The following is a 12853-nucleotide window of genomic DNA, read 5'->3' as shown; positions in this document are numbered from 1 at the left end:
TAAAATCTTAACATTTGGCTTGTGCAGCTGAGTTCATGACTGAATACAGAATGATAAAGAAGCGCTAGCAATTTTGAAAGCCAAAAGGCATCATGCTTTCTAAAGGACCCTTAAGCTAGTTCTTAACAGCCTGGAAATCAGCAAGGAGGCTGTAATCAGGCTTGTAGGTAAAGGCAGCAAAGTTCTGCATAAATCTTTTCAGCATAACGTGTAAATGTAAGCAATGGGGCTCTATCACGTTTGCTTGCTGCTTGTTATATTTCCATGGACCTCAGCCAATCCAAATATTATACGTCCTTGCCTTTCTTTTCATTAGAATTAGACAAAAAGTAGTGGTTGTGCCTCTGGGCCAGAAGCTAAGGTTCCTACTGTTTTTGGCAGGTTACTTACATTTGAAGTATTGTTTTCCATTTCTGGCCAACTACTAGCGTTTTGGTCCCAGGTAATGCTTGCATTTCCTGTGGCTATTTATTTTGCTCTCTGAACAGGGGGTGGGGACAGGGAATGAATTATGGTCCTGTCAGCTGAAGGAACCTCCACATGGTTTTTTTGCCAGAACATTGCTGAGACACTTTAGGTATGTGTTATAACCTTTTCCTAGAAAAGCCATACCTGCTGTCTGCTTGCCCTTCTGTCCTGCTCTGCATCCCGGTGAGAAGGTGAAGGAAGCACAAGCCTTGCTACAAAGCTAACTCTTTTAATACCTTCTGGGAGAGTTCATACTTTGCCGAATGGAAATCTACTAATGGACTACACAAATGCACACAGTCGTTCTAACTCACAAAGATTAAGGTGACAAGCTTGTTAGTTACACAGAGTGTTCAGCCCTATATCTGTTTTTTTAAAAGAAATAAATTTATGCACCCATGTATTCTATGACCCAAACACTTAAAATGTCTATCTAGAACAGTGTTTCCCAACCGGTGTTCCGCGGCACACTAGTGTGCCGCGAGACGTTGCCTGGTGTGCCGTGGGAGGGAGGCGGGCGAGTCGGGCGGCGAGAGGCGGGGCGGCGGCGGCGAGGATCCGCATCGAGCCGGGGGCGGCTTCGCGGTGGCGGTGCCGAGGTTTCTCTGTCCATTCTCCCCTCACACACACACACACAGGAAATAACACAGGATCAGCTGACAGGACCCGGCCAATGGGGCGGTGGCGGGGCAGCGCGCACAAAAGGGAGGAGCGCGAGACGGCGGCGGCGCAGGGCGGGAGGGCGGCGCATTGCGCGTGCTCAAACCCGCCCTCCGAGGCGCAGAGGGGAGCTGGGCAAGCGCCTTCTTCAACCACGTGCTCGTTTAAAAGTTTCTCTTTCAAAAAGGAAACGTGGGTTTCTTCCACCCCATTGGCTGCGACTCCGCCCACTCCGTCCTCCTCCCCCTCGCCCGCCCGCGGCGCCTCGCTCCTCAGCCTCCGCCATGTACCGCTCGCTCCGCTCCCTCCAGCGCCTGAGTTGCGCCAGGGGCGCCGCCGTCCACGCGCGCCAGAGGGGCCCGCCGACCTGCAGCCGCCACGCGCAGCCACGGAGGATGGTGAGCGGTGCCCCCCCCCGCTGCGCGCGCAATGGAGGGAGGGAGGCGCAAGGGCGTCAGAGGTGACCTTTGCCGGCCTCTTGCGGGACAGGCGCCTCCTGCGCGGCTGAGGGGCCCCTTCCCGCCTTTGTGGGCCTGACGCGGCCTCAGGGTTCCCTCCCTCTCTCCACATATATAAATTGGCTTTTATTATTAGCGCTTTCGCATTCCTTTTTCTCCCTCCCAGGAGCTCCGGTGGGGGGGGGGCGGGCGGGGCTCCCCGCCATTTACCCCCCACAACAACCCTGTGAGGGAGGCCGGGCTGAGAGGATTCCAACCCACATCTCCCCCCGCTGCTTCCTTCAAGTGGCGTCCTGGGCGAGGACAACATTTGACGGCCCCTCCCTCAAATATCCCTCATTTTCGCAATAATTCATTTTGGTACAGCTGCTTTTTCCAACGGATCTGTTCAGTGTTGTTATTTGCGCCCCTCTGCCGCCAGCAGCGTCCCAAATCCAGCGCTGCTCCCCTCCTTAGGATGCCAAGCACTCTGAATTGGGAAGTGGCCCCCTTGGGAAGAGGGAGGCTTGCCTCCAAGTAAAGATGAATATGAAAGTACCTTGTTTTTAAGGGCCTGCGGTGGTGGTGGCTGTTTAACATCCAAGGCTCACAACACAAAAACACAAAACTACATTACATGGGACAGTGGTACCTTGGGTAACTGAGGCTTCAGGTTACAGACTCCACTAACCCAGAAATATTACCTTGGGTTAAGAACTTTGCTTCAGGATGAGAACAGAAATCGTGCTCCAGCATTCAATTTTTTTTATAATAATCTAAAAAAGTTAACTACAGCTTTGAAACTTCCCAGGAGAGGCCGCCCAGCGCGGGGCTCTCGCCGTCTGCCTGCCTGGCTGCCTGCGAGCTCAGCGGGCAGCGCCTCCGTCCGCAGCACCCGCCTCGCGGCTCTCATTCCCTGCCCCTGCCAAAGCTCACCCAGCCAAGCCGTGCTCTCCTTCCTGCCTCGCTTTGCTGCCTCCTCCCACCCCCACCCCCAAAGCTTGGAGGTTCCCCGGCGCCGACCCGCAGGTTTGACCCCCTTCTCACACCTGTTCGCGCTCCTTGCACGGAATGGGGCGGATGGGGAGGAACGGGGCTCGCCGCTGCCTCCGCTCGCCCTCCCCCCCTCCGCCGGCGGTCCCGCGATTCTTGGCTTTTTGGCGGTTGGCACAGAAGGAAGGCAAGGGGGGGGATTGAAACTTACACTTTCGTGCGTCCCTCCCGGCGTGACGCTGCACGCTGACGTCACGGGGCTGTGGTGTGCCTCGAGATTTTTTTCATGAAACAAGTGTGCCTTTGCCCAAAAAAGGTTGGGAAACACTGATCTAGAATTGGCAGAAGTCAGCAACTTCGACTGCAGTCCAACCGTTTGATCCCCCAGACACCCACCCACCCTGACCAATACACAGGGTGATGCCACCACCTGTCCCTGAGTAATAGTAATAGTAATTTATTATTTGTACCCCACCCATCTGGCTGGGTTTCCCCAGCCACTCTGGGTGGCTTCCAACAAAGATTAAAAATACATTAAAATGTCACACATTAAAAACTTCCCTGAACAGGGCTGCCTTCAGATGTCTTCTAAATGTCAGGTAGTTGTTTGTCTCTTTGACATTTGATGGAACGGCATTCCACAGGGCGGGCGCCTCTACCAAGAAGGCCCTCTGCCTGGTTCCCTGTAGCTTTGCTTCTTGCAGTGAGGAAACTGCCAGAAGGCCCTCGGCACTGGACCTCAGTGTCCGGGCTGAACGATGGGGGTGGAGACGCTCCTTCAGGTATGCTGGGCCGAGGCCATTTAGGGCTTTAAAGGTCAACACCAACACTTTGAATTGTGCTTGGAAACGTACTGGGAGCCAATGTAGGTCGTTCAGGACCGGTGTTATATGGTTTCGGCGGCCGTTCCCAGTCACCAGTCTAGCTACTGCATTCTGGATTAGTTGTAGTTTCCGGGTCACCTTCAAAGGTAGCCCCACGTAGAGTGCATTGCAGTAGTCCAAGCGGGAGATAACTAGTGCAGAGCTCCCTGTTCCACTTGCCAAACAGGGCCATTCTGACGGTGGGACTGAGTTGGGCTAGGATCTGCTAGATCCCAAAATGACTCCGCAATAATACCATCCTAGTTAGGAGCTGCTCATGGAACTAACGATGTGTTCAGAATTATTGAGCTAGAAGGCAGCTTTAGTCATCCCGATTCAGAGAAACTCTGCTAAACTCAAACACCTCTGATATACTTGCACATATTTTCTGGATCGTTCTTTCTTCTTCTTACGTTCTTGCTCATTTTCAGATATATTTGTTCTTGAATGAGAAAATGCTGCCATCTGATTAACAGGCTAGGGCTGGATATAAAGCTGCAATTCCACATTTTCTGAGAAAAGTGAAACTAAATCAGAAGACACTGCACGTGTTGTGGGACACAGTATATCGCTGTAAAAATCATAACTCTATAGTGCTGGTGGCTGTTTTCCTTCCAATTGTGGTTCATTGAATCCAACTCCTAATGCTTGAAAATTGTTCCTTTTAATTCACTTCAGAAAAGACAACAATGCCGTGACACAGCATGTGAAGGTGTTTTTTAAACAAGTGAAATCAGACAATTTGTTACTTTCTAAACATCCTTTGTGTGACAGTTGCCTCTATGTAATGTGTGACTGACCTCAGACAGCCTAAGAGAATGTTAATATGTTATTGCTTGCTTTTCTTGGGGAAATACTTTGAAAAAAGTATTCCTCATATTATTCTGGTACAAATGTAATTGCTCCCGCCTTTAACGGCTGCATTGTTTTTCCACGTGCAGCTCATCTGAATTCAAAGGGATTGGAATTGACAGATATTATTTTGGTCCATCTGTATATGAAGAGCATGAAAGATTTTGCTGTGATTAATTCAGTCTATGTGACAGCCTTTGATTTGTGTCCCCCAGCAAGGTAGGTTCTTACTACTGCTACCTTATATTTATGATACTCTGGAATATACTTCATTGCTACTACGCTGCTTTATTTATGACACTTTTTGTCATATTTCGTTTCTGGACTTCATTTCACCTATTTCTATGTCTGTTTTAGCAGCTGCTTTACAGTTGTCACATGAATGTCCTCCTCTTAAGGTCTTTTAGGTACACACCCCAAGTTTATACCCACTATTCTGGAAGAGCTGTGCATTTCACCTTGAGCTCAGACCCTCTGCCACGGAATCATCTCGCCCCAAACCTAACATCCAATTTTATTACAGCATTGTTGTGGTTGTTTAATACATTTATAACTTGACTTTCCTTCAAGGAGCTCTAGGTGGTATACATGGTTTCCCCCATCCCTTCACCCCGCCCCCCAGCAACTCTGTAAGGTAACAGGATGAGAGATGGTGACTGACTCAGGACTGTTTGATGAATATCATGGCTTAGTAGGGATTTGAACCTAGGCCTTCCTGGTCCTAGGCCCCATGTGCACTATACATTTAAAGCAGTTTTATACCACTTTTAATTATCATGGCCCTCCCCTTGAAGAATCCTGTGAAAGGTAGCTCCTTAAGGGTGCTGCTCTGGTTCTCCAGAAGTGGCTTAGTCATGCTGGCCACATGACCCGGAAGCTGTACGCTGGCTTCCTCGGCCAATAAAGCGAGATGAGCGCCACAACCCCGAGTCATCCGCGACTGGACCTAACGGCCAGGGGTCCCTTTACCTTTATTCCTCTCACAGAGCTACAATTCCTATCCTGGCTTAACAACCAGTTCCTCTTCCCAATGAACTCCCGAAAGTATTCAAGGAGAAGGAGCTGGTTTGAGTGATATGAGTTTCTTCTGTTTAACAGCAACCTTATTTAGTGCACAGTGAATTAAATTGGATAGAGTGGTCCAGCTGAGGCATTTAGAGTGACATTGTTCATTTCAGTTAGTTTATTTGAAATACTTTTATGGGCAAAAAGGCCTCCCGTGGTGACTTATTTAATAAAATGCAATACAATACAATTAAAACCTCAAATAAATGAACATAAGTCAGCAGTACACAGCATCAAGCGAAAAAAGTATTTGAGTAAAGTAACTTCAGAGAAATCACCTCAGAAGAAGACTGGTGAATATGAATGAATCTTCAGGGCTCTTCTGAATGCCCCCCATGGTGGAACAGGCTTGGTGGATACCTGCTGATAATAATAATAATAATAATAATAATAATAATAATAATAATAATAATAATAATAATAATAATAATAAATATTTATACCTCACCCTCCCCAGCCAGAGCCGGGCTCAGGGCAGCTAACACCAGTAAAATTACAGGAAAAACATAATGGGGGGGGGGGCAATTTAAAATACAGGTTAAAATGCAATTTAAAATGTAGCCTCATTTTAAACGTACCCCATAGATCAAAACCCTAAGGGGAGGGAAACATAAGGGTCAGACTGAGTCCAAACCAAAGGCCCGGCGGAACAGCTCTGTCTTGCAGGCCCTGTGGAAAGATGTCAGGTCCCGCAGGGCCCTAGTCTCTTGTGAGAGAGCATTCCACCATGTCGGGGCCAGTACTGAAAAGGCCCTGGCCCTAGTTGAGACCAATCTAACCACCTTGCGACTTGGGATAATGTGATCCAGATGTGAGCCCACTGTGGCAAAGGTCTCCTTCCCTCCCTCATACTTAGCAGTCTGACTGCTCTTGAAGGTGAGCATGTGAAAAGGTCCTCTGTTGCTAATCTTAGCCTGCAGGCAGGTTGATAGGGGTGAAATGCATTGCAGGGGGTTGGCCTAGATGACCCTTGGGGTCCCTTCCAACTGTAAAATTCTGTGATTCTCTGAAGGTGGTCCTGCAGGTGACTTGGACTGAAACCATTTAAGGCTTTGCAAACAGCACTTTGAACTGGGATGAGAAAGGCACTCGTGACCCATGGAACTGTTTTTGTTGAACTAGCCTCCTATCTCCCACCAGGACATGAGCAGCTATATTTTGCAGCAGCTGAAGCAATTCACTCCCCTAATGAAAATACATGCGTGCAGTGGAGCTTTTCACTTCTTTTCCAGGAACATCAACTCTGGCAATGTTGCAAACTATTTTTGTGACTTGGAAGAGTTTAAAAAGCAGATTATAAAGTGATATCAGGGGACTGCTCTTCAGGGTGGGAGGGAAATATGGCACTCAACTGTTCACCTGTCTTCCCATGCAGTTTTTAATGGATATTTTTCCAATCTACTTCCATGACTGCCATGTCTAGGTTTGCCTTTCTATTCAGTATCCATACTGAAGTTCACCATGATTCAGAACAAGCATGTTTTCCTTCTCATTTCTTTTAATTTGGAATCCAAATGTATTTCATTTCTGTTTCTTAATAAAAAATTAATATATAACATTCATGAAATAAGGACTCTACAATTAAAATATTTTTAATGCTGCATAAAATATTTTATAAGAAGCAAATTCTTGAGGATTTTTTTTTTCCTGTTGAGGGCTTTATTACTTATTCCAGTTAATAAGATATATTTCCCCTCACTTGGTAATAGCTTTACTACTAATTGGATCTCTGTGAATCTCATTGCATTGGTGACTTTCTTGAGATAAATATCCAATGTTCCTTACTAATATCATGCTCCATAACTTACAAAATAATAATAATAATAATTCTCTGTATTATCCCAGTATATAATCAGTTAAGAAGAGTTCCACAAATAATGGAAATAAGTTTCTACATATTATAGAGCACCCATCCCAGCCTGGTGCCCCTTAGATATTTTGGGGTGCTGTTCAACAGTAGTCCTACTTGGAGTAGGTCCATTAAAGTTAATGGACATAACTAACTTAGATGCATTTATTTCAATGGGTCTAATATGAATATCACTTAGTTGAATACAACCAAATTTTGGATAATCCTACACAAATATAATCTCAGCATAGTTGAGATAAACTATGCTCACAAAGGTATTTTGGTGTCTTTATATGCCCACAAAAGGGCATATAAGCTCATCTCTGAAAAACACCTTCCCTAAACCAATATGTTGGAAATGTGGTTGGCATAAAGGAATTCATTTCCAGCTTTCTAGGGGATGTCCTAAATCAACCTTCTTTGGGGAAGCTGTGTTTACTGAAGTTAACCAAGTAACAGCACATGACTTGTTACCAGTGCCCTCAGTAATACAGCTAAGTATTTGGGACAACCAGAACAAAGATGGGAAGTAAAACTTCCTTCAGGTTTCTCCTGATGGCTGCAAGGCCAATAATCTCTAGATAGTGGAAATATTTGGAGGGCCTCCCTATAGAGGCATGATATGAAAGGGTATGGGTTTTGGCAGTTTCGCAGAAGCTCCGTGAACTAGAACAAGCACGCCTAAATATGAAGGAAGAATGAGAAAGCACAGTGTGTACTGGGGGCTGTATCCAGTGATGTCCTGCCATTGGCAGAAGGCTCTATTCCATTTGGAGGCTCAACAGAACAAGAGGGAAGCTGCTTTCTCCAAATGAACCTCCACCCTGCAGATGCTCTCTTGCTGTTCCAAAGCATTTCCCAACCTTCTGGAGCAGGTTTTGGGGGGTGTCCAGTAGCCACTCCTACTTGCTTATGACAGAAGGCTGCCATAAATTGTAGCAGTCAGCTTTCACGATGAAGAGATTCTTTACTGGCTGTATAGAGAACTTAGTGTCTGAACCAGAGCTGGTGTCAGGTTTCAGCATCACTGGGTACCTTCCAAGGTCCATTCGTCAGTAGGAGGCCTACTACCGATTCCCAGAGCCCCCTGGCCCTGCCTCTACTCATCCTTCTTGCTGTTACTGCTTGTTGGTGTGCTCTCTTCAAACGTGTAAGCAAGGAGAAGGAGCAGCTCTCTCCAGTTGATCTGGACTCTCCCTATATGCCAGATGAACAGATCGGACCCAAAGAGAAAGGTAACAGTGGTGACAGTGGTGAATAAGAGGATGGCCCACTCAGTGGGAACAATGATGATGTCTTACCTAAGGGCTCTTCAAAAAGTGGAGCCATATCGGTCTGCAATGTGTTATACATAGAGCTGCCTCTGAAGACGGTTTGGAAACTTTAGCTGTTGCAGAATTCAGTGGCCAGGTTGCTCACCGGAGCAAGACAGTTTGAGCATATTACACCAATCCTGGTACGCCTGCACTGGCTACCAATTAGTTTTTGGGCCCAATTCAAACTGCTGGTTTTGACCTATAAAGACTTAAATAGCTCAGGACCGCAATATGTCAAGGACCGCCTCTCTCCATATGAACCTACCCAGACCCTGAGATCATTTTCTGAGCTCCTCCTTTGTGTGCTGCCTCCTCAAGAGGTCCGGAGGGTGGCAACATGAGAACGGGCCTTCTCTGCAGTGACTCCCTATCTGTGGAATGCTCTCCCCAGGGATGTTCGCCTGGCGCCTTCATTATACACCTTTAGGCGCTAGGCAAAAACTTTCCTTTTCAACCAGGTTGATCCGATTTTCATCCTATGCCCTTTTAAAATGTGTTCTTTTGGGGGGATGGGGCTATTGGGTTGTTGTTTTTATTTTTATTAGGTATTTTGTGGTTTTATATCTTGATTTTATTCTGTGAACTGCCCTGAGACCCCCAGATATAGGGCGGTATATAAATTCTAATAATAATAATAATAATAATAATAATAATAATAATAATAATAATAATAATAATAGTTCTAAGTATGAGGGGGGGGGAAGAGATCCTGTCATATATTAAGATGCATGAATGCCACCAATAAATAACTGCCTTCCTGTCTTGTGGTTTCAGAGTTTGTGTGGAAGTCCCCTTGCCTGAAGGACTTTTGTTTCAGATGGACTGCTTGGCAAAGAAGTATGATGGGATGACTGGTGAGCCACCTTGTCAACTGAAGCAGGTTTTGCATGTACAGAGCATCTCTCACTGGGCCCCTGCCAACATAGGACCTTACAGTCAGTGCATACAGGTATGCATTCACCCGCCCCTCACTGGATTAGCAACTCTGTGGAGAATGATCCCAGTTATAGGTTTCAATTTGCATATTGAAATACTAGTTCATCCATCTGAGGGGAAAAAATAATATTGGTTCTTATTTTATTTTCCTTTGAGCAGGATATATAATTTTATAGCTTGAAGTTGAACAGGAGGAAAAGGAAGCTATTGGTAACATAAATGTTCAATAATATAAAAACATACAAAATGTCTATGCTTATTAAAGGGTTGTGAAAGCAAGAGAAGTGTATGGAAATCTGTGAGGAGGTGTGCATATAAGAATGCCTATGGAAGGAATGGGTTTACATATACACTGTCAGGAATTAGTCCCAGAGCAGGACTTAATTTGGGATTCAGTGCTGTGTGGGCTGAGCTGGAAAAGTCTCATATGCACTACAGCTCTTATCCTGTTGTCTTAAAAGGCTGTGTAAAAATATTAACAAAAGCTGTTAATGCCATCTGTACAGGTTTGCGGTTGCATGTTCTCCCAAATTCTGAATCTGTCATTTACATTTATGAATGAAGTGCTCCATTCTTAGCTTTCCTTTGTGAGCAGTACATCTCCAAGTTGGTACTCATCATAGTTATTAACATAATAGGTGACTGGATAAATCCTGTAAGTCTGAAGGCAGCTTTATGTGGGGGGAAACCCAACCGCAACAGGCAACAGCCAGTTTCTCCTATTCTTTCCTTCATCCCTACATTGCCTGGTAGAACTAATTGAAATTAAAAATCTGCATCGCAGCTTCTTTCTCTGAAACATAAAACAATTAACAAATCACATAACGAGAACAAAATTTCAAATATAAACAACATCCCATCATAAAATGGCATGCACACCCAAAATCCTACTTTGCATCTTTGCGTAATTATGCCGAGTGTGTCCTGGATTCTGCCCCCACAAAATAGGTCACTGCTCACTGGGGTCGAGAAACATTCGCTGCAGTTGTGTCAGGGTGAAGCCCAGGTAGGAGCTTTTGTGGGTTACGAAAGGGCAGAACGTTGTTAGTTATTTAGTTTATTGTTGCATTTTTACTGCCAGGGCGGAGGAGAGGTGCTTTTCTTCCTCTGGTACCAAAATAAATTGACTGGCCTTGGATACTATGCGCTTAGATTTGTGGAGAGAATACACCATTTGCTGTTCTGCCTCAGGCAGCAAAATGTCTTGGGCTGACGCTGAATGGTGTGAGAACACAGATAAGTTATATTAATCATTTGTAGGGGAAGGTCAGATGCCTGGGACAGGGAACCTTAAGTCTGTCTGAACCTAATGTTGAAACCTCTGAATTCAACAGAGTCGTTTAGCGATAGACTCTGTGCATAAAACTTTCACCATGATATGCTCATACTGTTACAAAAGCATGCTTCTTTTGTGATGAGGAGAACTGTGAAAAAATGAAAGATGATTAGTTGATATACTTTTATCACTAGAAAAATCATTATAATTCCCACAGATCTGTACATTTTACTTTGGGGCTTTTGGACTTTATTTCAATTTACACTGAATAAGATGATGGCTACATATTAAATACGTATAATGAATACGTTTGCTAAAATTCAGTGTCAAAAGAAAAGAGATGAAGATAATATGCTTTTTTGTCATAAATACATACGTAATCTTAGAATCATAGACTTGTAGAGTTGGAAGGGACCCAAGGGTCATCTAATCCAACCCCCTGCAATGCAGGCTATACACAAGAAGCAACTAGGATTTTCTAAACCAGGAGACCAACTGGAACAGAATATTGGGCTGAATCCAACTTATTGTGTGAATGGAACAGTTTTTGCAAATGCCCTGAAATGTCCTCCCCCATAGCAGATGGGGATGAGAGGGAGGGGAAGTTCCACTGCACTCGTAGAAGTCGTCCTGCGTATGCAACCCATTGTAATTTTTATTAGTGAGATCAAAAGGACTTGAGGTGAGAGGACCAAGCTGAATGAAGTGAATGACTGGTGAGGCTGCAGAAGGAAGAATGTTGCATTCTATCGGTGTCAGATGCAAGACAACAGGCATGGAGAGAGTTCATGGACAGCAAAGTATGAGAACTGGGAACCAGAACTTAGTTGGAGCAGGAGCATGTACAAAAACTAACAACAGGGCCAGGAATGAAACTGGGAAGCAGTTCAGGAAAATGTGAAGCTGCAGTTAGTACAGAACAATGCAGCACAGTTGCTCACAGGGGTGAGGCATTGCCAGCATATAACACCTGTGCTCAGAGATCTGCATTGGTTGTCAATTTGTTATCAGGCCAAGTTCAAGGTGTTAATATTGGTAACAACTTGTGACCAGGTTACCTGTGAGAACACCTTACTCCCACATTTGCCCACTCTACTACTTTGAGTGGCAGAATTGGCACTATAGTCATACCTTGGGTTAAAGTAGCTTCGGGTTGAGCGTTTTCAGGTTGCACTCTGTGGCGACCTGGAAGTAACGGAACACGTTACTTCTGTGTTTCGCTACTCGCGCATGTGCAGACACTCAAAATGACCTCATGCGCAGAAGCAGCAAATCGGGACCCACGCAGACGCGGGTTGTGTTCGCTTCAAAATGCGAACGGGGCTCCGGAATGGATCCTGTTCGCATCCAGAGGTACCACTGTACTACAGGTGCCACATAATACCTGTTCTGCATTTGTAAGCACTTGGTCGTTTAGCGCGGCAGTGCCAACACTTAGGAATTCCCAGCCTATTGAGATCATGCAGTGCCTTCCCTGTACTCTTTTCAGTGCCTGCTAAAAGCATTCTTGTTTAGACAAGTCTACCTAAATGCTTAGAAAGTTGATGGGATTTTAATCTGTTTTAGCATTTTAACTTTTCTACATTTTAAACTAGGGTTGTTTTCTTGTTTTATATATTTGTAAAGTGCTTTGAGGTTGTTGGGGTTTTTTCCAATCAAGCAATGCATAAATTTTATGAAATAAAAAATAAAATAAAAGGCAAGGCAAGGATCTGGAGCAGAAGTAGAGAAAGGGCTAAATGTCACCTAAACCAGAAAAGAACTGGAGAAGGTATAAAGCAAAAAGTTTCTAGCTACTCAGGGGAGTATAACATAACTTCTTCTTTTTTTTTTGTCCAGTTCAGAAAGTAATTTACTGATGCTTATAGATACATTTTTATATTTGGGTTTAGTGTTATGATGTTTTAGCATAAAATGTTATAAATAATTCTGGTTACGTGCCAACTAAATTGGTTACGCTGCTTCCAACGTCTTATAGCCCATTTACATTGCAGTGGGCTTTAAAAAGTGCTTTCAAGCCACTTAGTGCATTACTCTAGAACATCTTGCAAATACTGTCTAGAATAAATAGCTTGAAACACTGCCATTACTTTACAATCACGGACATTTATTCCAGTGCTTCATCCTCGGAACAACTA

General features: G+C 44.9%; 1 protein-coding gene across 6 annotated transcripts in view; it reads left to right on the top strand.

The window, feature by feature from the left end:
* Positions 1-12853, top strand: part of DPH6 (diphthamine biosynthesis 6) — a 233211-nt gene that overhangs the window by 105955 nt on the left and 114403 nt on the right. For all 6 annotated transcript variants that reach the window (XR_014527169.1, XM_083507550.1, XM_083507552.1 and 3 more), the window contains exons 11-12: positions 4363-4492; positions 9278-9452. Coding sequence is in view for 5 of the 6 variants with exons in the window: in XM_083507550.1 (XP_083363676.1) it covers positions 4363-4492; positions 9278-9452 (305 nt within the window). In the remaining variant the exon portion in view is untranslated. The remainder of the gene's footprint in view (positions 1-4362; positions 4493-9277; positions 9453-12853) is intronic.

This window comes from Podarcis liolepis (genome assembly GCF_965112155.1).
Source record: "Podarcis liolepis genome assembly, chromosome: 1".
NCBI lineage: Eukaryota > Metazoa > Chordata > Lepidosauria > Squamata > Lacertidae > Podarcis > Podarcis liolepis.
Note: the sequence above shows the minus strand (reverse complement) of the source record. Positions and strands in the feature narration are given on the sequence as shown.